The 27430-nt window shown below is 46.7% G+C and overlaps 1 protein-coding gene across 2 annotated transcripts in view; it reads right to left on the reverse strand.

The window, feature by feature from the left end:
- The window catches only part of Pax5 (paired box 5), a 175833-nt gene that overhangs the window by 65897 nt on the left and 82506 nt on the right, over positions 1-27430 (reverse strand). For both annotated transcript variants that reach the window (XM_033759183.1, XM_010619397.2), the window contains exon 7: positions 14675-14804. In XM_033759183.1, coding sequence (XP_033615074.1) covers positions 14675-14804 — 130 coding nt within the window. The remainder of the gene's footprint in view (positions 1-14674; positions 14805-27430) is intronic.

The following is a 27430-nucleotide window of genomic DNA, read 5'->3' on the forward strand; positions in this document are numbered from 1 at the left end:
CATTACTGGTTAGGATACCGTAATACTGCTAGTCTGTCCAGCCGGCAGAGTCACTGCACTGTCCTAAGTGTGCTCTCAGCTGCCCCTGCCCTCCCTTAGACCTTCTGTCCCCTTTCCCCCATATCCAGCCACCTTGTTCATACATGGTGACAGGGATCTGAGAGAGGAGACAAACTCCAAGACAAACCCCAGTTGGTGAGGCTGGTTGTCCGGCCAAGCCCAGCCCCAGAAATGAGACAATGAGCAGAGCCCCAGCACCTCTCTTCTCAAGACACCCTTCTCTTTCCAACAACCTGGCTGGGTGTGTGACCCAGGTTCCTCACTCCTTGCCACCCAAACTGGTGCTTGGCCTCTCTCTCTCTCTCTCTCTCTCTCTCTCTCTCTCTCAGATAAGTAAGGACAATAAGGGGTGGGGAGCAGTAAGCTCACTGGGCCTGGGGGTAAGAAGCTGAGGACCTTCCCTGGCTTGTTGCTGAAGGGGACGGCACAGGGAGGAATGATTCATGCCCAGGCTTGGCCTTCCCTCCCTCAAACCAGGGAAGAGGAAGAAAGCCTACTGTAAACAAGTAATGACAATTCTTTTTCAGTTGCATTTTTTCCTGGAAATGAAACAGAAGAAAAGCTTGCTTGGGTCCAAGTCAGAAGTTGCTTGTCACATTGGGTTCCCCACACTAGACAGCAAGCAGCCTGGGGGGACTGCAGGGATCAAGAGCCCTGGGGTTTCTGGGACATCTCCAGATGGCCTGGCCCAGGCAGGACATGGCCTAAGTTTCCCAAGAAAGAAGAAAGGTCTTCTGCCTGCTGCTGTCTGTCTATTGAAGCACAACCATTTCCTGAGGGCTTCAGCCTGCGGATTTGGCCAGGTTGCTTACTGCGGGTCAGAGTGGGGGGATGACTTGTGGGGTGCCAGTTTTGAAAGGTGAGTTGACACAGTGCCCTGCAGCCAGATACCACCCAAGATAAAGACAAGCCAGGTCAGATCCAGCTGCCACATGTGGCTCTGTTCCCCAGATCAAGGTCTTCTCCAACTCAGATCTCCTGTCAGACTTCTTGTCTGCCTCTGTCATGCCTGATGACAGCAGTGTCGTTTCATAGCTGAATGTGTGGCCTCTGAAGTCTGACTGCCTGCAATTGATCCTGGCTCCGTCATTTATGAGCTGTGTGACCTATAGCAAGTTTCTATGCTCCTCTGTATCTCGGTCATTGGACTAGTAAAATGGAGACCATAAAACATATTCCTTCCTGGGGTTATACAGGCAGACAGGTTAATATAAAGGGCTTAGAACAATGCCTGGTGCACAGCAAGTGGAATGCAAGTGTTAGTTACCACTCCCGCTAGTGACTTGGTTTACTGGAAACTGGCTTAGGGCAGCATCTGGCTAGTCACGATTCAGACCAGCCGTTGGGGGAGAGGCTATAACCCACACCCCATGCTAGATTCCAACCCCTCATACCCCCACTCTTGAGGCGGACAACTGACACCATTCTGGACCTGGGACAAGAGAGGAGGACAAAAGGGACTGAGCAGTCTTGGAGGGCAAATGCTTATCTGGACCTGTTCATCCCAGACTGGCAGCCAAGCGCCCCTAAGGATTCAGACTGGAAGTGGCCTCACCAAACATTTATAGACCATCTCAGGGTGGGAGGAGAACTGCTATGGCCCCTTAGATAATGAAAATAAAAGCTAATCGAGAGAGATTAGAGAGAGTTTCCATCCCAGGCTGTGGACATTGGGGAAAAAAGAAAAGGCAGCACACAGGAGAAGCTAATCCATTTGGGGAGAAATAATAATTATGCTAATATCTTGAAATCAAATGTGCCTTTACGCTCACTAAAGATGTGTATGGTGTGTGAATCATGTCAATAACCTTGAAAATGACCTGAAAGGGTGGAGTATGGCGTGATTAGTAACAGCCAATCATAACAGCTCATCTCTCCAGCCAACCAGCCAGCACTTCCTAAGTTCTTACTATTGTCCAAGCCCCACACTAAGCTGGGCTGAAGGAGGCAGGGACAATCCAGAATCTCATAAGTGTAAGCAGAAAGTTAGACAGGACATAAAGAATCATAAAACAAGGCACAATGGGATAAGAGGCATAATGGTGGATTGATCCAGAGGCCAGCTGAGATAACATCACTTCTGATTGGGGTGACTGGGGAGAGCTTCCTGGAGGAGGCAGCATATTGGCACTGCTGCCCTGGAGACTGGCAGGTCTGCTGGTCCCTGGTCCTTTAGCAGGTATTGTGAGAGCCTTTTACAGGAAAAGCCTCACATCAGCTCATATTCACATTCTTTCTGGGTAGACGGGACATGAGCAGTAAGCACAGTCAAGATGTGTCTCTCAGAGAGCTCACAGGGCAGGGCACAGCTCCTTACCATCTGTGGAGCACTTTAATATACTTCTTCTCAGGTGTGCACACTGCAGCCTTGCAGGGAGAAGATGAGCTGGGACTCTTAATCCCCACTGCATAGATGTGCAAACTGAGGCTCAGAGAGGAGAAGGGTATTCTCAGACTCCCCAGGAGTATGGTGTAGTTAGCAGGAAGATCTGGGATCCTAACTGCAAGTCAGCCTAACACTTTCTCTAATGGCAGATTCCACCACCCCTGAGCAAACGACAGAGTGGAGAACAGAGACCCCAGCAGTGGTGAAGGCTTAGAGGAAGGAATGGGAGAGGCAGAGTTGGAAGATGGTAAAAAGTTGGGTCTGAATGGAGGATTCTATGAATAGCCTCACCACAGGTAGACAGACGGTGGTGGAGCAGTCAGGCTGAGGAATGGGGATGGGGAGGGACATGCTCAACACTGGAAGGATGAGGCTCCCTGTGGGTTAGGGGAAAGAGCACTAGAATAGGAGTCAGGAGATGGAGATTTCAGAGCTTTCTCATTTTGGGAGAACTTGACCTCAGTCCTCAGTGTCCCCATCTGTTCAATGACAGAGTTGCATAAGACGGAGGCTAAAGGCCCACATACACCAATATCCTAGTCTTCTGATCCTAGGCAATGGGGAGGCCATAACTTGGTACATAGATGAAAGAGACAGGGTAAGGACCAGTCAGTGCTCGCAGAGATAGTGGGGAACAGAACACGAGGGATGACCTATCCTCTCACAGATGTGGGTTCCCTCAGGATACCAGAGGATACAGAGTGTGTAAGGTAACTTTTATACTGGGCCCTAGGAAATGTGGTAGACAAAATAATGGTCCCCAAAGATAGCCACATCCTAATTCCCAGAACCTATAGACGTGTTACCCTACTTGGCAAACAACATTTTGTAGATGTGAATAAATTAAGGCTTTTAAGATATGGAGATCATTTTAGATAACCCAGGTAGGCCCAATGGAAGGGGTCTTTATAAGAGGGAGGCATTGGGCTGGGGATTTAGCTCAGTAGCACAGCACCTGTCTGGCAAGCACAAGATCCTGAGTTCAATCCCCGGTACTAACAACAAAAAAAAGGAGTCATGGGAGCTAGGTCACAGAAGGGGGATGTGACAACAGAAGCAGAAGTCAAAGGTGGACAGAAGTTGCTGCTCTGCTGGCCTTGAAAATGGGCAAAGGGGGCCACAACCCAAGCATTATGGGCAGCTTCTAGAAGCAGGGAAAGGTGGGGTAGTTTCTACCCCAGAGCCTCCAGAGGAACTAGCTCTTCAGATACCTTCATTTGGGGACTTCCAGGATAGTAAAATGATGAATTTGTTTTTTTAGCTATAGAGATTGTGGTAACTTGCTTACAGCAATAACTAAAAACTATGACAGGAGGCCAATGGGGCATCCAGAACAAGGAAGCAGCAAGCCTCTCTGTGTCCAGTCAGCCTCTCTTTGCCAGTGCTGTCACTATCCCTTTGCTGCAGGGCCCCTAAGCCTGACTACCTCAGGCTGTTTTCCTGATGTCTAGAATTTTAAAATAACATTTAAATATCCCAAGGGGACACTCTGAATTTTTCAAGTGTCAACTCATTTAATCCACCTAACAACTTTCCATCCCTCTTTTATAGATGAGGCAACTGAGGGTCACACAGAGCTGAGAAGCAAGGTCACCAATTCCTAAATGGCAGAGCTGGGATCCAAAGCCGGGCAGTCTGGCCCAGAGTGTGTACCCCAGAGAGGCTAAGCCGTTTGGCCATCCTTTGCAGACCTCAGGCACCAGCCTAGCTGTACTGTGGAAGAATGAGAGAGAGCTTTGCTTGGATTCCTGCAGTGACGCGGAGCTCACTCCTAACAGAAGCAGGACAGTACAGAGGTTAGGAGAAGACCATCCCTCTTACTAGCTGAGTGAACTCAGGCAGTTTCTTTAGCTGTTAGTTGGACAAACACAGTACCTATGTTTCAAAGAGTAAAGGATTAAATATCCGAAAGCGGTAGCAAATGCTCAATAAACATCACCTATCATCGTTATCTCCAGCGGCAGCCGATTCAGCTTGCAGACAGCTCAGACTGCTAAGTTCTCCTTTGTGTCCCTCGAAAATTGCCCTCACTGTGGCTTCTCTCAAGCACTCTCAACAGCCTCACCTCCTCTCTGCACAGTCTGGGCAGGGGGAGATAGCAGCCAGGCCCTAAACCTCCCCAGGAGGTCAAGTTTCTCTGTGGAGCACTTTAATATACTTTAATATACTCCTCCCCTTCTGGGCCTGTCCTCCTCTATGAGCAGCCTGTGGGTCAAATACTGATAGGAATTCACCCTGTAGTCCTGAGGTTATGAGCTGAGTCCAACACACTTAGAAAAAAGTCCATGACAATTTGTCCATGTCATGATAAAGGACAGAAATTCCTTACTTACTTGGAAGTTTAAGGTATCCGTGAAACGTGAAGTAAAAAAAAATTCTTTAGATTAAACAACAATATACAGAATATGGACCTATTTGTAGGAGACAAACTATATATGTTTCTTATTCATAGAAAGGCTCTGGAAGGCCGTATGCCTAACAGCTAACTCTGCCAACACCCGTGGAAAGGTCAGGAATGCAGTAAGGGGTATGGTTACAGGTCACTGAAATTTATTATTTTTAAGTAATGGTGAGAGACTAAGCCAAACTTGGGATCAGAGACATCAAAAGTACATGACTTTGGGCCGGGGATTTAGCTCAGTGGTGCTGCAGCCTGCTTTGCAAGTGCAAGGACCAGAGTTCGATCCCCAGTACCAAAAAAAAAAGTACATGATTTCCCACGAAGAAATTCAACTGTCTCCTCCACAAAACCTTGCCAGCCTCAAAGAGAAGCCACTGTGCCCCCCTCCGTTCCCTCAAAAACACTTGGCTGGCGTACTCCCAGGGTAGTCTCCTTTTTGGTTATGTTTTACCCTGTACGCGTATCCATGTTTGCCTGCCCTCTCAGACTGAATGTGCTGAAGCCATGTGCTCTATACCCCTTAGGACCTGGCTGAGGGCAGCACGATGAACGGGTTCAGTTTTGATGCTGAGCTGAGTGAATGAATGAAGGACTAAATAATCAATGGCAGCAGCTCTGCAAATTGCCCAGGTACTATCCTTTGGTGTCTTTTCTCCTCCAGACAATGACAAGGCATTGGAAATCTCTGACCAGGAGCACAAGCTAATGAAATCGCTATTTTAGGAAGATGGATCACAGCAGGGTGGGCTGGGAAGCAGGACGCCCAGAGATCTGCTCGAAGGCTATTTGGAAAGGTCGGCTTCCAAGCTGCCCGCAAGGGTAAAAATCTATGAGTACATTACCAGAAGGGCCATCCAACTTTGTTTATTTTTATCCTACAAAATACAAGGTCAGAAACAAGTAGAGTACCTTCTGCTGAAATTATTTTTTTAATTGACATTGCACTTAACGCAAATATTAATTCATTTATTCAGCAAACAGTTCTTGGGAACACTGAGCTAACCTGAAAACAAATCATAGTTTTCTTTGATGTGCATTTTAATTATGAAGATGCTTGAATTTCATTTTGGCTTTCAAATGATCAGCACTCTGGCATCTCTGAGCCTCTGGGTTCCCTTCCAAACACTTAGATTCCAAAATCCAGCTTTCTAAGAATCTATCATTGTGAGTCTGCTGAAAAATCAAAAAACAAATATTTTAGACATCAAATGAATCCATCCTGCATCATTCTGGAAGGTAAACAGTCCTGCACCTCAGGGACAGTTCCAATCTTAGATTTCATGTTTTTTCACAGCAGTCCAGTGTGTGGCTCTGTATGGCTTATGGTGCCACTGTTTCTGCAAAAGGCCTGGGACATTTAGTTTGGAGAGATTGAGGTCACGCATTGGGGTGAAATGCGATGCTGTCCTATGTTCCTGAGAATTTTGCTTGTGGCCTCGGACCTCATCCTGGGCAGTCCCTATCCAGGCAGATCGGACAGCCTGAGTACAGGGCTGGCATCAGGGACAGCCAAGGTCAGGTGGGGAGCACATGGACAGCCTTGGCTGGCTCGGTGCACAGGCTCTCTGTTGGGCAGGATTACATAAGAAGCATGGGGACAGAAGGTGCTGTAGGGTCGCAAACTCAAATGCAGACAGGTGCCAGCAAGTCAGGTAAGTGAGAGCAGCTGGCCAGGTATTGTCTGGGGTATCTGAAGGGGGCGGCCACTTCTCATTCTCCCCCAGTATGGTCACATGGGCATGGAGACTCATGGTGGAAGTGTCCTAGTTTTCAAGAAAGGCTAGATAGTTTCATCTTTACGTTAAGTCCCTGATTTTTAAGGAAAAGAACATTTTACTTTTTAGTGGTTTATATATCAACTTATGGTTCCAAAAACTAAAAATGTAAATAGCATTTAATAAAAAGAACTTTTCCTGGACTATCTGCCTAAACAAGGTTATTAAATTCCTGAAGATCCTTCCTAGAGTTCCTCTGACTTGAACAAATACAAATACGCATTCACTTGTTTGAATGCATCTTTTACACATGCTGGTCTTTTCCTTGTTTTCATGAATCTTGTCTTTCTAAGATCCTTCTTCATAGGGACATAAAGAGCTTCTGTATCCTTATTCACAGTTGCTTGCTGCTCTATTGTATAAATGAACTCTTCCTTATTTAACAATCACTAGCTGAGGGACACTTGAGTTCTCTCATCTTTAAAATGATAGGTCTACTTCTTTTTGTTCCTCTCTATAGAATGAATTGCGGGGGGGGTTGTTGCTGTTATTGTTGTTTGGTAGTGGGAATGGAACTCAGGACCTTGGGCTTGTGAGGCAGGTGGCAAAACCACTGAGCTAGATTCCCAGCATAGGTCTACTTTGTTTTTTTGTTTTTTGTTTCTTTTGAGACAGGGTCTCACTATGTCGTTGAGACTGACCTGGAACTCACTATGTAGTCCAGGCTGGTCTCGAACTCACAGTGATCCTCCTGCCTCAGCCTCCCAAGTGCTGGGATTACAGGGTACAGGGAAAAAAAACACAGGGGTGCCACCACGCCTGGCAGGTCTACTTTTTTTTAATGTCTAAAGAATTAACTTTGGAAAAAAACCAGGGGCTGGGGACTTAACTCAGTGATTCCGCTGCCTGCCTCGCAAGCACAAGGATCTGAGTTTGATCCCCAGCACGAAAAAAAAAAAAAAAAAAAAAAAAAATTACCTTTGAGCTGGATGCTGAGGGGCATGTGCAAGGCTGAGAAACGTGCTGAGCAATGCCTGAGTCTATGAGTATCTCACACAGATCTTGCCCTGGGCTTTAGGAACCCCAGATTCTGGCCAGACAGTTAAAAATCATAACTGAGAATGGCTTCCAGTAAATACTGTCTGAAGACTCTTTGCCTTTGAGATCGTGAAATTCCCATCACCAGAGGTGACCAAGTTCTGAAATGGAACTGATCCCGGACTACCCAACTTCTGTGGTTTCCAGTAGCTCCAAGAGTCCCCAGGCTCTGATTTACGAACTGAGCCCAACTGGTAGCAGAAAGAAAACTGAGAAATGGCCCTACTCTTTAGGTATGCATTCACTTACACATTTAAAAGGCACTTTCTGAGGCTATATCTTCTGCTAGATATCCCTTTCACTAAAGCCTCTTATCATTTATACCTTAGTTTGAACACCACTTTTCTAGGGAGGAACTGCTCTGGCCCATACTGCACCTGGCTCATCACCACCCCTCAACTTCAGCCTCTCGTGATTCTCTCACCCAGTTTTATTTTCTTCAGAACACATGCCACCATGAAATTACATCGCACATTACTGTAGACTAGCTACCGCCAGAAGATAAGCCCTTTGAGGGCAAGGACCATCTCCTGGGGTCACCCTCATACTCTCAGCCTGGCACAGAGTGGGAGCGCAGTAAATAGTAACTACTGATGTTATCCTTCCTTCCCAAGGCATGAAGCAACTGTGATAACCTCATATCTTTCTCAGGAAGCTGAGTGGGGCTGAACTCTCAGTCCCACTATCATGCTATATTATACCTTTTATTGTAATTTTTCATAGCACCTTTAGGCAGCCTGGATACACAGGCATTTCTTGAATTCTTGCTTTCATTATTCATTATGATTTCACTCTGAGGGAGGAGGTGTTTAGCTGTGTCTGATGAGCCTCAAAACGGCTCATAAAAATGGGTCAAAAGAGGGCTCCCCATGGAAAGATGAACAAATGGCCTTTCAGAGCTGTCTGGCACCTGGCCAGAGGGGAGCATGATGAAGGAGGCGGGATATGTGAGTGTGGAGACTCTTGAGAAAATCCCAAAGTCACTCAGCCCGAGGGAAGGTCTCCCAGCATGCACCTGAAACTGCCTCCCCATCCTTGGAGAGACTGGTGGTTCTCCAAGGCTTGGAGACCCAGTGTTTACAGGCCAAAAGCAACACCGTACAAAGAGCTTGAGTTTCCTCAAAAATCCCAAAACCCAGCAGATGTCACTGCTTGTGATGAAGGATATAGGGTTTCAAACACGGGGTGAAAGAGGCCCTTGGCTACACCTAGGCCCTCTGCTTCCCCTACCCCCAGATGTCCTGACAGGGTCTCCCAGACCAAACCACTCTCTATGGATTTATGTAGTATTGAGGCCATTTGAGAGTCCCTGAAAGATTGAACCCCACACAGAGATTTGTGGCTGGGCAAATTTCTCTTTGTTTTATGATCCAGGAACACGGAAAGGACTCTCCAGTATAAGAGCCTGGAATCATATTAATAACTATCAGAGTGCAAAGCACTCTGTGGGGAACCTCTCCTGCCATTCTCCCAAGCAGTCTGTGACACAGATCAAGCACTGACCCAGTTCACAGATGGGGATCTTTAGCCTGAGGGTTGTAACTTGGTCAAGGCCACTGGGCTAGGATATGATCAAGCTAGGCTTCTAGTTCAGGTGGTCTGGCTTTCTTGCTGACATTCTCAAGTACATGCTGAAAGAAATGCCGTCTAGAGTTTGGATTTTTTTTAAGTCCACCTGACCACATAACAGCATCAGGCTCTGGGGGCCAGGGTCCTAGGCAAGCCTCAGTTCCAACTCTGACTCACTGACACGGCCTTGAGCCTCAATCTCCTCAGCTGTGAAGTGGAGGTAGACCATGTGATCCTCTCTCCTGGCCCCACATGGTCAGCACATTTGCTCTAAGAAAGGCTGGGAAGCACCAACACTGGCTCCTGAGCCCCTCCAGTCTTCCCCATAACTGCCCACACACCCTTTGGCAACTCCCACTGATTTACTTTATCTTCAAAATGGCCAAGGAAGGGAGAAGGAGCAGGAATTGCTATCCTGATTTCATGGAGGGAAAAAAACAAAACTGAGGCTCAGAGAAGATGGTTAATTTTCCCAGAGCTAGAATAGCTAGGTGGAAAGTCTATGCTTAAACCCTGACGTCTATTCCAGTGTCTTCCTCCAGCCCGCAGCTATTGATCAGATGAGAAAGGCAGAAGAGGCTACGCTTTCTTGGGCTGCCAAGTTGGGAGCACTGAGGTGCTAAACAATGAACTAAGGAATGCAGCAATCTGAGCTGGTGAACTCAGGTATTTGGCACACTCTGTGATGGCGGAAGCCTCAGACCCTAGGGCTCCAGTCACCTACCAGACCAGTGTCTCCTAGACTTAGTGGACCAATGGAGGCCTCTCTCCTGTCATTCCAACCTGCTGATGCAAAGATATGGTCCCCAGGGGAAGAGGCCAACAAGGACACAGGCTGGTCTCACTCCTTTGCTCTTCCAGGCAAAGGTCAGGTGGGCCCAGCTAGGGACAAAACTGCTAGCTCATTGGCCAGCGGAGAGGTAGCAGAAACTGGGAGCCCGGATCTCCACCTGCTGTCTTCTCTGGCTCAATGGCTGCCCCATCAGCAGGCCTGTGGCCCAAGGATACACCTGCAGATAATTAGTCCCAATGAAGACAGGCCAAACTGCTGACAGTGCAGGAACTGGCTGGCCATTTCACCAGTTTGCAAATGGTGAGCAGTTTCTGAACCGTGGCCCTGGCTGGCAGAGCAGGGGTTTAGCTTAATATTTAATGTGGCATATAAACGATGGAGAGAAATCGACTCATTCTCTAATGAGATCTTCCCTGAGCAGCCAGGAGTGTGAGGCTAGGGCAAAGCAGTTTAAGGACCACCTATCCCCCCAGACTCCAAGGAAATCCATAGGCTGATCTCACAGTCCAACTGAGCACCTACTATGCTCGGGGTCTTGTGGGGAGAACAGAAATGCAGAGTAAAATGGGAGACTGTGGCTGCCCCCTGAAGAGTTCAGGACTGACAGCACAGCCACTAACACCAGGGGAGTTAAATGAGTGCCCCATAGTCACATGAAGCACCTCAACAACTCTTGGGGGGTTTCTTTGAAGCCTTCTAACAGTTCTCAGTGGGGCCAATGACTGCTTCATAGAGAGTCTTCTGAAATCCTGTGGGGGCTTTTATATGATGGAGGGGCTTTACTGGCTGGCAGTGGAACAGTTCGGCACAATGAAGAATTTTCCTTCACCCCGCACCATTCTCATGTCCTGCCAAACATTCAGGTAGGTGAAAAATCTGTTCACAATTATTTGTATCTAAAACTGAACTTCATTTACATATAAATGTGACCTTGCCCGTTCCATGGTCTCCATATACTCTAAATTTTCTAGGAATGCAACTACTGTGTAAATTGAACAAAGCTCGTACTTTGTTTTACTTGGAACTTGGCCAAGAGTTGCTCTCCTATTTGGAAAATCACATTGGCGATCTGAGCAGGCTGAATCCTGGTTGGCACCCCTGCCGAAGTCTGCATTCAGGGTTCCTGCAGTCGCGGGATTTCTGCGCACCAGGAAAGTGTTGGGCCAGTTTGTTACACCGCACAGTTGAGATACTCAGAATATGGACATATCAAATAGTGGTGATTGTATTATCAACAATTTTGTTTTCAGTTCTCCTTCACTTCATGAGGCACTGATTTTATTCTATTTTTTAAATTAGATGTGAAGACGGGCTACACGCTTTCGAAACTTAATTCAAGATAGTGAAGGGGCACTGTAAATATTAGCTACACAAGGGGACTCCAGGGGTAAGAACTCCACCTTGATGCACCCCTAGTGTAGGACCTCATTGGGTGAACCAGTGAAGAGGAAGGGGCAGCGGAAGGGGTTCAAAGATCTACTGACCTCTTCATGCACAGCATCTGGTACACAGTACATGTGTATGCCTGAGTATTGATTCAAAGGTTGCATTAACCACAATAGAATTTTTGTGTTGTATTATATTTTGCATTTTTAAATGTGCTAGGACTTCTACTCATTTATTTCAGAATTTTCCTAGCTGTCCTAGAATGTTTATTTATCTAACATTTGAATCATTTTGACACATTTTTATAAATCCCTTAATATCTGGCTTGGGATTGCTTTGAATTAATAGATTACTTAGGGGGAATTGGCGACTTATGATATTTAGTCTAAGAACAAACACCATCTCTCCATTTACTCTTTTATGTCTCTTGGTGGAGTTTTAAAGTTAAGTTTTTCCTGGGTAGTTAATATATTTTTGTTGTTGATGGGCTCTTTCTTTTCTTATAAGAATGATTATACTGGTAATTATAATATCTCTAATATTTCAAAGTTAAGCATAATTCTGACTTTAGCCTGGGATATTTTTATTTGTTCCTGGCTCCCTAATGTGCTTTAAAATGGGACAATTAAAGCACAAGCAGATCTTTGGTTAGTTTAACCAAAACCCAATTCACCCCTAGACTTGGTACCTGGGCCTACTGAAGCCCTCTGCAAACTGCAGGATAGTGAGCCCAGCCAACTGGCCCTTAGCCCAAACTCCTACACCAAGGACATTGATTCACAGCCCTTGTCAGGCTGGGCTTGCAACATAAATGACGAAGCCACTGGCTGGGGACTGTGAGGACCTGTCTCAAGGAGCTGCTGCTACTGAGCCCTAATCTACCATGGCCATGTGGGAATAAGGCCCAGAGGGGCTGGCTATTCTGATTTTTCAAAGAGAGCCAGAAATCCATATTTTCACTTATTAAAGTATTGGTTTAAAATGTCCAAAAGTCCTTTGTGGGCCCAACTACACTTATCTGTGTGCCAGATGAGCCCTGCTAGCTGGCCAGCTGCAATCCACTTCTGTAGACAGGAGCCTCAGAAATTGACCTCAGCCTGCACACTCCCTGGGTTATGATCCACCTAAATACCCATGTACACAAATGATGTAAAGTCTCCTTGTGAGCTGCCTAAACCTGAGTTTCCATGCACCCCAATTCCAGTCATAAACCACCCTGTCTGCTATTACATTCTTCTCAGGGACTACATTGGATCATCACAAGGGTGCTAAGAGACCAGGGCCATTGCATAGATGGAAAAATTGAGGCTCAGAGCTGTGGCCAAAGGCAGACAGAAGGAAGTTACAGCACTGGAGCTGGCCCCAGCTTAGCTGCACAGCAGAATGGCCAGCAGCACAAACCCTGGTGCTAACCACTGCACACTGGCTGTGATTTCAGGAAAAAAACAAAAACAAAAACAAAAACTTACCTATCCCAGGTCCCAGTTTCTTTATGCATGAAATGGACACGATATTAATCATGCCACCTCCCAAGTTTCCTCTGCGGTCCTTAATAGAGTTCCTGGTACTTAGTGCCTAAACACTCAATGAAGCATCAGTGACTACTGTTATGAGCTGGTCCACACTTCTTTCTGCTTTTCCCTCTGCAATTGTTTGTATTTCTTTCAAAAGAATAAGGTCTCAGGATCTAGAAGACTGTGGACCGGCTCTGGCTCTCCACAGTACCCCTTGCATTAAGCAAGTCCCTGCCCCTCAGAAACTGGCTTCTACATGTGTAAAATGAGGTATCATCAGAGGTATTGTCATGGTTGCTGGTGACATAAGCAGAAAGGACTTCATCAAACTTTTGTGATGTCAGTAAAAGTTCACTGGAACTGATATCTGGAACCTGCCTACCTGCAGGCTCTGCCCAATCTCATGTACACAGGGACCAAGTCACTTGGCCCTATCTCATTCCCATGTGATACCCAGATATGTAACTGGGGCCCCAGCTGCTCCACTCTGAGTCTCAGTGCTGATCTTCAGCTCAGGTCACAGAGCTGGCCTCCCTACCTTGCTGTTCATATCTAAAGGGCTCCTGGGACTGAGATCCTGTCTTGTCCATCCCTACCCCTAAAATTCTCTGAGCCAAGGACAGCCCTCAGCCTCTCTCATGCAGCAACAGCCTACCTGTGTGTCTCAGGACCCCTTGTCTCTGTCACTACCTACTGTGTTCTCCCCGCCAGTCTCCCGGGCTCTGGCCCAAGTACAAGCCCTGGCACCCCACTGTCTAAGAGCCTTCTGCCTTCCAGGGTGGACTTCTCCAGGGGCTGGAAGTTTAGACTGTCCCTAGTGCTCCATAGTATGCAGGGCTGCTGAGCCAGGGGATGTAGTGGGGGGAAGGCAGCTTTAACATTGCATAACTGCGACCAGCCACATGACAGAGCTCTAAGAAGAGTGACAATAGCCACATACATTGGGTGCTGTGTGCTAGGCAAGAATCTAAGCATCTTAGAGGTGTGAGCCTCTTCACCCTCAGAGCTGCTCTGTGCAGTAGGTGCCAGCTCAGAAAACCACAGAAGCATTTGTGTGTTGTTGTGTGGCTCCCCCAAGATAAACGCACAGCTAGTAAATGGCAGGTTCAAACCCAGCAGTGAGTGGAGAGCCCGAGCTTGTTGCATTGTTTGGTGCAGTGCTGGGGATGAAACCCGGGGCCTGTCGTATACTTGGCAAGTGCTCTACTGATGAGAGCCCAAGGGTCTCCTGCTTACATCTTTACCCTGACAGTGACAATGAAGATGGCCTCGGCCTCCAGGAAGGCAGCTTCTTGGCACATACCCAGCCTGAGTTTCCTGCCCTTCTTGACTCAACTTCTGCTGAAATTTTGAAATGCCAATGACAAGCTGCAAAGAATTCCATTCCTCCTTGAAGCTGCTGCCAACCAGGGATGCTTTGCTCATGAGACAGATAAATCCCAGACCTCTGTACAGCTGGCCCCACCTGCAGAAGCCCTCTGACAGAAGGGTGCCCTGTCACTTCTCCCAGCCCACAGTCCAGTTGGCATTTGTTCTCTGGATTTCTTGAAACCATATACAGACACATCTTATCACAGCTACAACCCGTGGCCCCAGCAGTTTCCTGCCTGACTAGTTCCAGGACCTCATAACCTCATTAAAACAAAACTGGCCCGTCATGTCCAAAAGTACCAAAAAGCCATTCCTCCCACCATGAATGCATTCTCTTTCTCCCACTCTTCCCCTCAACCCCTAAGCCCTAGGTCCCCTCACCTGTCACAATAGGGTAGGACTGTGGACCTGGCACACTGCTCCCAATGTCGGCAGGGGTGGGGCTGGTCAGGTTGGCCTTCATGTCGTCCAGCCCTCCAGCCAACGAGGCCATGGCTGAGTACTCAGTGGTCTGAAAGAGGAGACAGAAACATCTCAGTACCATAGTCTGAAACACCATAATCAAAACCAACACCATGTTCTGGTCTAATCCAAGCCTGTGCCAGAGCCCACAAGGGGTCATGAATTCCCTCATGTTGGAAGGGAAAATTCAGATTGACAGATTTAGACGGTTTCTAAAATTGACAATGCTCCCCAGGTGAAGAGGTGGGCAGGAGTCCACAGAGCTTCATGAGAAGTCCAACCTGGCTCTCTTGTGGCCTAAACCCAGCCAGCCAGAGTCATCATACTCCTCCCTGCAGGAAGGGAGACATCAATAACCAAAGCAAGGCAGAAGTAAGAATGTACTTGTCAGGAGGATGGACAGAACAGTTTGTGATTTCTGTATTTTTGTCTCACTGGATAGAATCACAGGAACAAGAGTTAAAAGGAATCTGGGAGATCATCCAGTCCAAATCCTCAGGTCACAGATGGGCAAATGAAAGCCGAAAGAGAGGAGGATTTTGTCCATGGTAAACCAGGCAGAATCCTAGCCCAGGGGGCGGGTCACCCTAAACCTAATGCATCAAGCCAAGCTGAGTCACAGTTTGGCAAGTGATTTTGAATTCCGGAAGTATGTAAATACCCGTGTGCTGAGAACTCTTGGTGCAAACATCTGATTTACCAAATCCATGCCAACCATGTGCACAGGCCCAAGAGTTATGATTCTTTCTTTAAGTCATTTCATGATGTCAGAACCAGCAGTGAGTCATTTCCTTGTCATCCAAGCCACTATCAGAATGGTCTCCAGAGAAAGCAGCAAAGAGGCCAACCTGGATGTGCCCATTCAAGGACAGACTAAATGATAATTGATCTCACCCAGCCCCAAAGCCTATATTCAATTAAAGAAAACACTTGCAAATAAGCTAAAGAATTTGGTTGTGCATCCAAGCTTAGGAGTGGGCTGTTCCTTAGGACCTTGCCATTGCCGATGGAGGAACATCCCTGTCTGCCTGGGGTTATGTGCTTGGCAGGCAGGGACAGGGAAGCGAAAAATCTTCTGGAAGTGGTTGCAGGCATCCTGGGTAGGATGAGGAGGACTGAGCCTCAGGAGGAAACCAAAGGAGCTACTGGACAAGTGGCAGGCAGAAGGAACTCAGGCTCGGGCACATCCTCGGTGCTTTTCACTGCAAATCAGAAAGTACTTCCTGGGCAGCTTCATTGGCAACTGGGGTTGATGGCAGCAGTGGGCACAAGAGATGCTGCTCACTGAGGACAGCTTGTCCAGAGACCCCCGGCCCATTAATCATCTTCAAGCAGAGACTGATTCTGAAGCATGTAGAAGAGAGCCCAGGCCCAAAGCAAGCTCGGAGACTTCTACAGGAGAAGAACAAGGCTAAAGAGACAAGCCTTCCTACATCAGCAATCACTATAAAGCTACAGTAATTAAGACAGCGTAGTATTGGCAAAGGGACAGATAAATAGACCACTGAAACAGAATTGAGGCCCAAAACTGATCTGTGCACATATGGAACCTTGATATATGAGAGAGGCAAAGTACAAATCAGCAGGAGAGGATGGACTCTAATAAACAGTGTGGGGGCAACTGGTTATCCATTCAGAAACAGGGGTAAAAAGAAATTGGATCTTTACACTAGACACAAAAATCAATCCCAGGTGGATTAGAGACCTAAATGCAAAAAACAAGGGTGTCTAACATTTTCAGTTCTGAGTCTAGCCAAAAACTCCTTGGGCACAAGTCTGTGCTTTGTGGGATTTTTGTGCTGGGGTGCTCATACAGGGTTCCCAATCACTGCAAGGACAGGAGCGGGTCCCGGTCATCTTGTCACCTTCCTTCTTGGTGAAATCTTTCCTGATTACCATTCCTGAGGAAGCATGAGTCTCACTCCTCCTACTGGCCCCACCAAGGGGTGCCAGGGAGCTAACAACCATAATCTTCACATGTGCATCAAGCTTCCTCTTATCAGGTATTTCCTTGGGGCCAAGAACTTTGCCTCTTTGCCCACTTTCCTACAATCATCCATGAAGCAGGTTCTGTTGTCCTTATTTCACACATGAAGAAACCGAGCTTCTACTATAGAAGGAAAGTGAACTGCCTAAAGTCATAGTTTCTAGGTGCCAGAGCCAGGATTCAAACCTGGATCCATCTGACTCTTAATATCTTGATAATTACCCAAACGATTTTCATACTGTGGGTCCTGACCCGCTAACAGGTAGTGAGATAAATTTGCTGGTCTAATAATTTAAAAAAATAAAATTAGAATGAAATAGAATAAGCTGAGCAGGGTGGTATGAGGCAGGAGAATCACCAAGAATTCAAGGCCAGCCTGGACTCTACAGTGAGTTCCAGGCCAGCCTGAAGTACACAGCGAGACCCTAGCTCACATATCAGTGGGTATATGCATACTAGGTAGAGAAGAAATCATACTTCTTGCTATAAGTTACAGCCAGCAATGTTTGAAAAAGACTGCCTCCATCCCATGTAGCAAGGAGCCGTTGGGGAAAGGTCACTATCTAGACTCCATCCTTGTGGAATGGGACTTGGCCATGGCATTGGCCTCCTAATTTGCTAAGAATGAATTTGGAAGTTAAACTAGCTGGAAGCAGGTCCTTCGGTGCATTGCTATGTGTAAGAAATGGGAGGTCAAGATGCCTCTGTAAGGGTTTCTTCCTAAATGGCATCTTCTAAAGTTTCTGGGCCCTGAAGGCGAATCCCAGTTCCTCCACCTGCTTTCTGTGTCTCAGACACCTGGGTGGAGGCCCGGCATAGGTCATTCTACCTTTCCTAAGCTCTATTTATTCATGACAGTATGTAAGACCAGACATACTTGTTAACCTTCATCCACGAATCCCAAGTGAAAAGGCATATGGCCCCAGAAACTCCATCCAACAGGGCAAAGAGCACAGAGCCATTAGTTTTCATGGGTGGGGGTGGTCAGGACAGGTTTCTTGGGGTGGGCTGTATTTAAACTGGAGCAAGCAATCCTTGCTTCCAGGCTAAGAACAGCTGAAGAGGGGCTCAGTGGGGATGGGAAGACAGTAACCAAGGATCAGGATGCATGCAGTACCTCAGGATGCTGGTGGGAGGATAAAGGGAGAGCTGGAATTTGACTGTGAGGAGCCTGTACAATGGCTGAACAATGAACAATGGAAATGCGATCCTTCAGAGGGTCCAGCAATGTCTTAGCCAAGATTCAGCACCCTGGTACCCTCCCACATTCCCTCCCAGGTCTGCCCCTCCCTCAGCCCCCAGCCTCCCTTCTCTGGCCTGGCTGGCTGGACAGCCAGATCTGGGTGGGAAACCCCTGTTCCCCCACTGAGGCAGAGCCAGCAGAGAACTGCAGAAAGGGTGGCCATGGGGATATCCTGCCCCTTTATGTGTATCATTCTCAGGTGGAAACTGCTCTTCGATTTCATTTGAGTCAGTATACAACAAGGTTTGTCCAGGCACTCCAACAACTGGGTTTAGATCATGTTTTCAAGACATGAAATCTTCCATCTGTGTGATGCATGCTGTGGGAGGTCTAAAATCCCAGTTCTTCAACCACCAGTGGCTTCCAGAAAGCAAAGCGCACTTCCCTAAAGAACTGAAGCTTGGAGGACAGGGGAACACAGAAGCCAGGCATTGGATGCCTCCCATGTCACCCCTACCAGGGCTTTCCCAGAGCCCAGCCTCTTCTTCGGTGGAATGTCACAGCTCTTACTCTGCTCCTTCATAAGCCAGGGGATGCTGACATTTCATTTTAGTGTTTAGTTGTTCCCCTAAGACCTTGTCACTGCATGTCCCCTACAGTTGAGCTGTTAGTGACTTTTTAGGGCAACAGCAATCTCCTCAATCTCGGGGACTCCCTGAACTACTGCTGCACTGACTGTGCCTCAGACATTCCAGGAACTGTTTTGCCTCTGCCTCTATCTGGATGGCCCAACTCAGTTGCTCAGAGAGCTCCTACACTGTCCACAGGATCCAGCTCAAATATCATCTCATCAATCAGCCATCGCTGGCCCTACACACCTACAAAGAAATAATCATTGTCTTCGCTAGGATTCCATGCTCAGTATCATTGTGCACAGATCACCATCATCATGCTTCTTTCCATATATCATAGGTGTTTGTCCATCTCCCTTCAGGTTGCCTTGAGTGCTTAGAACAGAGAACATCCCTACAGCCCTGCTAAGTGCTCATTGAGTGAATGAGTGAATGTATGGTCCAGCAGCATGAAATAAGTCACAACTCTCAAGAACTAACTGGGAAGTATTTAAACAACAGCTCCTATTGATACGCTAACACCCTCTGTCCTCCCCTCACCAAATCAGGTGACTCGAATGCAATGTCCCTTTTCAATATTAATTAAAAGCCCCGAGGGAAGTGCGTTCACTTGTCTGTGAGAAAATATTGAGAATTGACATTTGTTAAAGGCAATAAAAGAAAAAGATCATACAAACAGTATTTTTTAAAAAAGAAAGAAAAGAAAAACCTCTGGAGACACTGCCCATTAGAATATTCAAATTCTTGTCAATTTCTCCTATAATTCAGCACCAGAAAAGAGTCCCCCCCACATGAATCATTAAGTTGCTTCTGACAGAACAAGAACAGTAGAAACCCCTGCATATTCCCTTTTGCTTTGGCTGCCAGGAAGCTCAGTCAAATTCAGTGCTCAACCACCGTAACCATATATATGACTGCTGGCTTCTAGTGCAATGATCCTTCCCTTTGCTCTGCATAATTTTCAGACTTAACTCAGAGACATGTAATCATTTACTTTTCAAGTCACCTTAAGTTCTCCATGAAAGTGGAGACCGGGGGAGATAGAATGATAGAAAAAAATGTGAAAAAAAAGTATGATAGAAAAAAATGTGAAAAAAAAGTAAAGAAAGGAGATGGAACAAGAGAGAGAAAGAGAAGGGAGAAGTCATTGCTAGTGCCTTTTTCCTGGTAACAGTGGCAAGCTACTCCCATTCCTCAGTCACTTGAGAGGTCTGGGGCTGACCAATAGGGCATGGTGGAGAATACACAGAGTTACACATGTGTAAGTCTGTCCGTGCACCTACAATCTTGGATACATTTTCCCATCCCACCCACCCTCCCAGCCACTGATAGTCACAAGCAACAGAGTGGTCTTCCATATTTCCTACTTCCATGAGTCCTTGGATCCTTTCCTAGGATGTAATTTCAAGCCTCTGCTTCCTCCCTACTGGGCCTCCTGGTGATGTCCCTGCCTCTGAACCCAGAAGAGAAATTTCCTTCACAGATGGCCTACTCACTTCCTTGTAACTAACCGGGACAAAACTTCCACTGCCTACTACCACTGACTCCTATAAGTTCTCGAGGTCCAGATCCTCAGCCCCGGGTGTATGCGCCCTCCTCACAGACACCATGCTCCAGTTAATGGAAAGCCTCGCTCTCTCGAATGTCAGAGCTAGAAGGATACTCAGGGTCACCCTTTCCCGATGTGAAAGGCCTGTGGTACAGAGAAGGGATGGGCTTCCTTAGTTCTTTTACATTTATCTACATCATATATATCCTCTCCCTTGTAGTAGGTAAAACACTGAGCAAGGAGTGATCACACTCCAGCTTGTCTCTTTCTCCCATGTGGCTACTTAGGCAAGCCAGGCCAGCCTGGTGAGAAAGGCCTCCTAGACAAGAAAGAGTACAGTGGGATTTTAAGTTTTATCTCTAGCTACCTGCCTTCCCAGGAGTTTGTGGGAGGGCATGGGATGGGGAGCACTTTGGAAGCAAAGCACTGTGAGAAGTTAAAGGATCCTAGCAAAGGACCAGACGGTATGTGCTGCAGGAAAGCGTGCAGGGTCCCTAGGAAATTACCTGGAAAAGGACTGCCTGGGGCTGCACCAAGTATTGTCTCATCAGCACGGGGCACCACTGCCATAGCATGGAGGAGAGAAGAAACAGACACGTGAGAAGGAGGGCAGCATGAAGGAGGCCATGGCAGGGGGACAAGACAGCAGAGCTGGCTGCTTCAGTGGCCAACAAGGCCAGGAGGCTTCCCATCACCCGATGGGCTCCTCCAGGCTCACTGTCAGACCTCAGGTGGCCTTCAGGAGCCAGGCCAGAGCTAGGCAACCACTCCCATCCTAGAGGACTGGAGACTTGCTCACCCTCACACCTACCCAGAGGAGGGCAGTGGCTGAGTGGGGGAGAAGAGTACCCAGGACTGGACCGAGGGGCCGAGATTATGGAAGCAGAGGGGTCTGTGCTCCAGACCCCTCCCCTCATTGGTTTCTGTTTCCCTGTCTGTGTGGAGATTTTACTTAATGATCTCTTAGTCCATCCACAGCTGACCCTCTGCCACTATCTCTGGTCACATAGTAAAGAATGGATTTCCTTTTCAACAAATGAATTGCACAGTAAGACAAGAGAGACAGAGGGAAGCCTATAGGTTAAAAGAGACTGAGACACATCACTCAATTGCAATGTGAACTCTGATTTAGCTAGACTGTAAAAATACAACTAAAAACAGTCATGACATGTAATGTCATGGAACAATTGATAATAAAAACAGTGATTGGGTATCTGATGACATTAAGGAATTCGCTCACTTTTTAGCTGTGATCATAGTATTGCAATTATTGCTTTTGAAAATGTCTTTTCTTTTAATGATTCATTCCAAAATATTTACAGATGAAGCAATACACTATTTGGAATTTGCTTCAAAATAAAGTGCAGCGAACAAAATGTGGTACGTCTGTCTATACAGTGGAAACCTGTTCAACAATAAAAAGGAGTGATGTACAGATGCATGTCACAGCATGAAGGGGCTTCAAAAGCATTCTGCCAGAGAGAAAAGACATTCCACTTACACAGAATGTCCAGAAATGGCAAATCTACAGGTAAGGGCTGGCTGGAGCTGAGCAGGAGTTAACTATAAACCAGTATGAGGGGGTCTTCCTAGAGAGATAGCTCTAAAACCAGGCTATGGTGATGGATGCATGCCTTCTTCAATTTTGTAACAATCATTGACTTGCACACTTAAAATGAGTAAATTTCATGGTTTAAAAATTATACTTCTATAAATTTGTGAAAAATAGGGTTAGAGAAAAGGGGATCAATGAAACAAGACTGAAGTGAATTGATAAATTGCTGGATCTGAGTGTTGGATCCTAGAGGTGGTTAAACTAGTAATCCATCTACTCTGAAGTCTCCATACTTAAAGTGAAAGAGCCCAGCCAGCACTCATTGGACTTATGACTCTACCTGCCAGCATCTGCCAGCAGACCACAAACATCTGTGGAAGAAGGAGAGAATCCAAGACGCTGAGGATAGCCAGGAGTTTTTTCTCAGCCTTCTCTTCCTTATGCCCCTGTTCTGCTACTCCAGGCCCACTCCAACCCCCAAACACAAGAAGCATAGTACTCTCATCTGCGTAGTACTTTCTAGTTTGCAGCACCCTTTCATTCCTTCGATGTCCTTTGAGATCCAGAGCAGATGTAGAAATGGAGCTCAGAGAAGGAGCCCAAGTGTGCCAGTGCCGGCTCAATGGCGGTCCCTAGTCACAAGGCAGAGTTAAAACTGGAGAGGACTTCATTGCCATCCCTGAGGGTAGAGCTTGGACACTTGCAGCCAGATGTCTTCCACTACACATCTCAGCACAGACCCAGATCTTTTCCTCAAGCTAAGGAGACAATCCTGAGTCTGCACGGCAAAAGGAGACATGGTCTACTTTTTCAAAGTACACAAAAACTTCACACAGCAAAGCACATGTTAAGGGATCCTATCTTGATCACCCTGTGTTAGATTAGTTGGCAGGGAACCCAGAGACCTTGCTGTGCAACCTGGGGCTGTCCCCTGCCTCTTTGGCCTCAGTGGCTCCATTTGCTATGAAGGGGTGGACCGGAATCTTCAGGGATCTGGACTCTGAAGCCTCACCCAAGTCTTTCCCCTTTTGCGGTGGGATCCTCATCCTATGCCCAGGGGACTCTCCTTGACATGGCCCTGGCCAGGATTAGGCTTTGCCTTTGGTGAAGGTGTTGACTATTCTACCCCATGCTCCTAAGCCCAGGGGCCTGGCAGTCTCAGGGGAAATAGTGTGGCCAAGAAGCCCACTCACCCAAGCCAAAGACAAGAGTTCAAGTCTGCCAGCCAAGTTCATGCCGTGTGGAACAAGGCCAGGCATCCCCCATCTTGACTCCTGTTCTCATTTGTAACCTGGGGATGCACAAACTACCATGAAAGGTCATGAGAAACACAAAGGGGTGATAAGAATGTCAAGTCCTGGAAGTGAGGTCATTTTTTAAATTTTCCTTGCTTTTCTTTGTTTCTTTCTTTTCTTTTTTCTTTTTTGCCACCAGGGCTGGATATGTCAAAACAAAACAAAATAACAAAACACTGCTAAAACAGGACAAACAGGAGGGCTCATCATGGTGATGGAACTATTCTGTCTCTCCAATCTGTCAAGGTTAATGCCCCAGTTATATTATTATATACTTCTGCAAGATGACATCATTAGGGGAAAGTGGACCAAGGATATATGGGATTCAGCTTATAATTATATAATTAAATAATATAATTACATGTGAACCTACAATTCTTTCAAAATAAGAAGTTTTTAAAAAAATTTTTTTGAAGTAACAAACCCAAACACTAGGTTTTAACATTCTGTCTCTACTAACCAAGTAAAAATGAATCAAACTTGGAAAAAAAAAAAAGTTTGCAGAATGGAAGCACGATGGATAATGCTTCCAGGTGTGCTCAATTATCAATAAAGTGCTACTGTTAGTACTAAGGGAAAGAACTGGCAAAGATTTGTGAAAGACCGCCCTCTTCCAGGAAGCCTTTCCTAATGTCTTCTCCTTTGTGTTCCTAAAAATATCCTGAGTGTGCAGATCTCTAGCAAGTGTTTACTGCTCTGCACTGCACACTTAACTGTTCAGGCCCTTTGTTCCCCAGATGAGTGTGAACTTCATGGGGAGGTACCGTGTGTCCCTCACCTTTGTGGCAGCAGCCCCTCACCCAGTGTCCGGCTCTGGCCAGAGGACACAAATGCCTGTGGAATGAGTGAACTGGGACAGAAACTACGACCTGGCTCTCTCTGCCAGCGGCACTAGAGGTGCTTCCTGTGGTCACTGAAAAAAATGAGTGATGTCAAGGTGCTTTTACTCATCAGAAAGTACCACGGGCAAGGATGAGATCTGCTCCTTATTCATATACTTCTCCAGAACTGTGACCACGCCTGCTCAAAATGGCTTGCAGTGGAATCCAGGGACTTCCAAGAAGAGATTTGCAAGGTGTAAATGACTCATCTCCCTTGTGCACCGAACAGACTGCTAGGCCCCCTGCAGGACACTCTGAGGGTTCCCAGGTGGTGTGGAGGGAGCAGCAAGGGAGGCCCTGGTGAGGACAGTGAAGACAAACATTGTGGTTTCTGTGTGGGAGAAGCTTGTCCAGCAATGACTAATTGGGAGGCCTTCTTCTTCCCTTGGTCTCTTACAGAATTTTGGTGAGCCCCAAATCTCAGCGTCCAAAGGAACTCAGAGGTTATGGAGGTTGATCTTTATCTGATGTTTGGAACCCATTAAATGAGTGTCCCTGCAATGGGGAACTCACTACTTCCTGAGGCAGCTGTTCCGTGACCACACAGCTCAGGCCAAGAAAGTGCTCACTCTGCCCCCTGGAGGGCTCTGTGGTGCCAGGCTCTAGTTCCAAATGTCCTCTGTACCTCCGTGATTGATTCGTGCATGGCCACCAGGCATCCCCTCCTCCCACTGGATCCCTCCAATTGGGGCATAAGACACTTGCTTATGCTTTTCTGGTGGTTCTATCACCTGGCTGCTTCACGTTATTCTCATAGTCAATGTGATTTTTGTATATGATAAATGCATAAGCATTCATTTCCTCTTTCCCCCAACCAGTGTGCTCTTTCAAGGTCACAATTCTCCCAAAAAATCTCCCAAACACAAGGGCAGGAAGGTTATGCTAACAAGGGCATCCCTATTATCCCGGTAAGGCTTGGAACATGCAACTTCACTTCTCTGGAATTGAGAACAAGGACCAGTGGCCCAGGACTCCTGAAAAATAAGATCCCAGTAGGTCTGAGTCCGGTGGGAGAGAGAAAACTCCTGTCCACGTAGCCAGGTCTGCTCTAGCTCTGGCTGTCTGATGATCTGCTCCAGGTCCTGACATGAAGAAGGCAGAAGAGTTCTAGAAACAAAGTTCCATCTCCAGGCCGCTGACCTTCACAGGGTTTACCCCAGCAGAACACGGTGGGGCTTTAGCTGTCTCATCCTGCTACAGGGCTAGTAATGGACAGGGAGGCCCACTGGCCCCCCAGGGAATGTAGGGCTCTCAGCCACCCAGGGATCCGAATGGAGAGTGCAGAAGGATGATCCCCATCCTCGAGTACCCTAGTATGGGGGAGGTGCATCCCAAGATATCCACGGTTCACTTTCATTCAGAGTAATTTCCCAGATGTGGAGAGGACAGAAATATTACCCTGGGGCCCTAAAAAAAAGAAGAAGAAAGAGAGGGAGGGTTGGAGTGAATGGCTCAGTAAGTGGCAGAGTGCTTGTGTAGTAGGATATGTGAGGGGCTGGGTTTGATCCCAGGAATGGAAAGAAGGTAAGGAGGAAGGACAGGGGAGGAAGAAAGGAAAGAAGGAATAAAGAGAGGAAGAATGAAAGGGAAGAAGGGAGGAGACAGGAAAGAAAAGGAGAGAAGAGGAGAGGGGAAGGGGAAGGGAGGGGAGGGGAGGGGAGGGGATTACTCACTTCCCATACAGATCATGAAAATGAGTCACAAGGCCCCACAATAAGGCAAGTGTGTCCAAATCACTCCCCAGCAGCAGTGAAACTCCCATGTTCAAGATCATGGACAACACCACGAACCACTCCATAGTCACAATTATTGGCCCCACTGTGTTACAGGTGAGAAAATTGAGGTTTAGAGATGTCGGGTAAGTCACAGAGTGGGAGTTAAACCCAGGTCCTATCTGACTCCAAAGTCTGTTTTCTTTTCTTTTTTGGTACTGGGGATCGAACTTCGGTCCTTGTACTTCCACTGAGCCAAATCCCCGGCCCCAAAGTCTGTTTTCTTTACCCTGGATCTAAACTGTATGATGCAGTGCCAGAGCCCAGAGTGGGGACGCAACTACTAGGCCAGTCACATCTTTCCACGCCTTACGACATCTTCAGACAACCTACCTGTCTCCGATCCTGAACCTGCCTCAGCCATTCCCTCAATCCCGGGTGTCTTCTTCCTCCTTCTCCTCCAATCCTGTCTACCTACCCTTCAGATCCTGGCTTGAGAAGGAACTTGTCCAGAACATGTTTCTAGACTGGCTCAGCCAAGGATGTCATTAACTTTCTCCTTCTTCCTACTTAGAGAGAAAGCTCCTGTATCAGTACTCAGATTGAATGTCAACACTACCAGTTAATCTTACATTAGGTAGGAAACAATCGAGAGATAAAAAGTGACACGTGACATTTTTAGCACCATTAAGGATAAGTCAAGTATCTGACTCTGCTTGGTTCAAGCCCTCTCTGTTGTTTGGTGAAGGAGACATTTGGGCTTTTAGAAAGATGAGAACTAAAGAAAGGAGGTGCTAGACTTGGGTTTTAGCTATTCTGCATAAATCCAAATTTTAACGAATGTCAATACAATAATAGGGAAAAAACCAGCACAGTGACAATGGTGCTTTGCTTCTATGTCCTTTTATCAAGGTTAACTTTACTTATGAACTCTTCCCTTCATTATGGGAATGCATTTGCATTTTGCAGTTATGTATTAATTCCATGAAGTTTGAATTTCAGACCAGGAAACATTTTATGTGATGATACCTAAAATTATTTAAACAATCAAGCCATTTGCCTTGAGATCATACATGTAAACAAACACACTTCTCTAGGCTCAGTTTGAGTTTGATTTTTAACAATTCTTTTTTTCTCCTTTCTATACACACATATGTTAATATCGGCTCCTGATTTTATTTCCTTCACCTCTCTCCCACAAATCAAACCTCAAATAACATAAAACTGCTGGCTAGAAACAGGCTTCACACAAACAAAAGCTATCAAGCCAAAGGCAACAGAGATGTTTGCATCTCCCCATCCAACCATCTCCATCACCTGCGCTGCTCCAACAAAACAGCCTCTCCCTACCCAACTGCCCTGGAAAACCCCCAAAATATCTCATTTTCATTTCCAGGAAGGGAAGAGGTTTGATCCCCAAATAAAAGACAAGTTCAGTGTAACAGTAGGCTGGGAAAATCCAGGCAGGCTTCTCCTTGCCACCCTGTGTCAAGCTCACAAAGAGAAAAATCGTACCATCCGACATGGTTGGAAGAGTTTAATCCAAAGCAGTGCTAATTAATATCCTCAGCTTTCCAGAAGCCAGTGCCACATACAGCTGCGAGGGCAACAAGGCTGTTCTCCCTTCAATTTTATGGGAAGAACATTTTCATTACAAAGCCTCCTCCCAGGCCCTACTCTCTCCAGTCAGATTAGCCTAGAGAAGGAAGCAAGGATGATTCATCTATCAGAACTCCTTTGCTCCCCATTAATTTTATTATTTATACCCCATTTTTAAAAGTTTATTGGTGCAAGTCCCTGAGCACCTGGGCAGACCCCTTCTGACTACCAGCAGCGGTACCTTGCTGAGTCCCCTTGTCTTGGGGAGTTGATGCATTTGAA

Source organism: Fukomys damarensis, unplaced genomic scaffold, assembly GCF_012274545.1.
Source record: "Fukomys damarensis isolate Sample0158 unplaced genomic scaffold, DMR_v1.0_HiC HiC_scaffold_36, whole genome shotgun sequence".
Classification (NCBI taxonomy): Eukaryota; Metazoa; Chordata; class Mammalia; order Rodentia; family Bathyergidae; genus Fukomys; species Fukomys damarensis.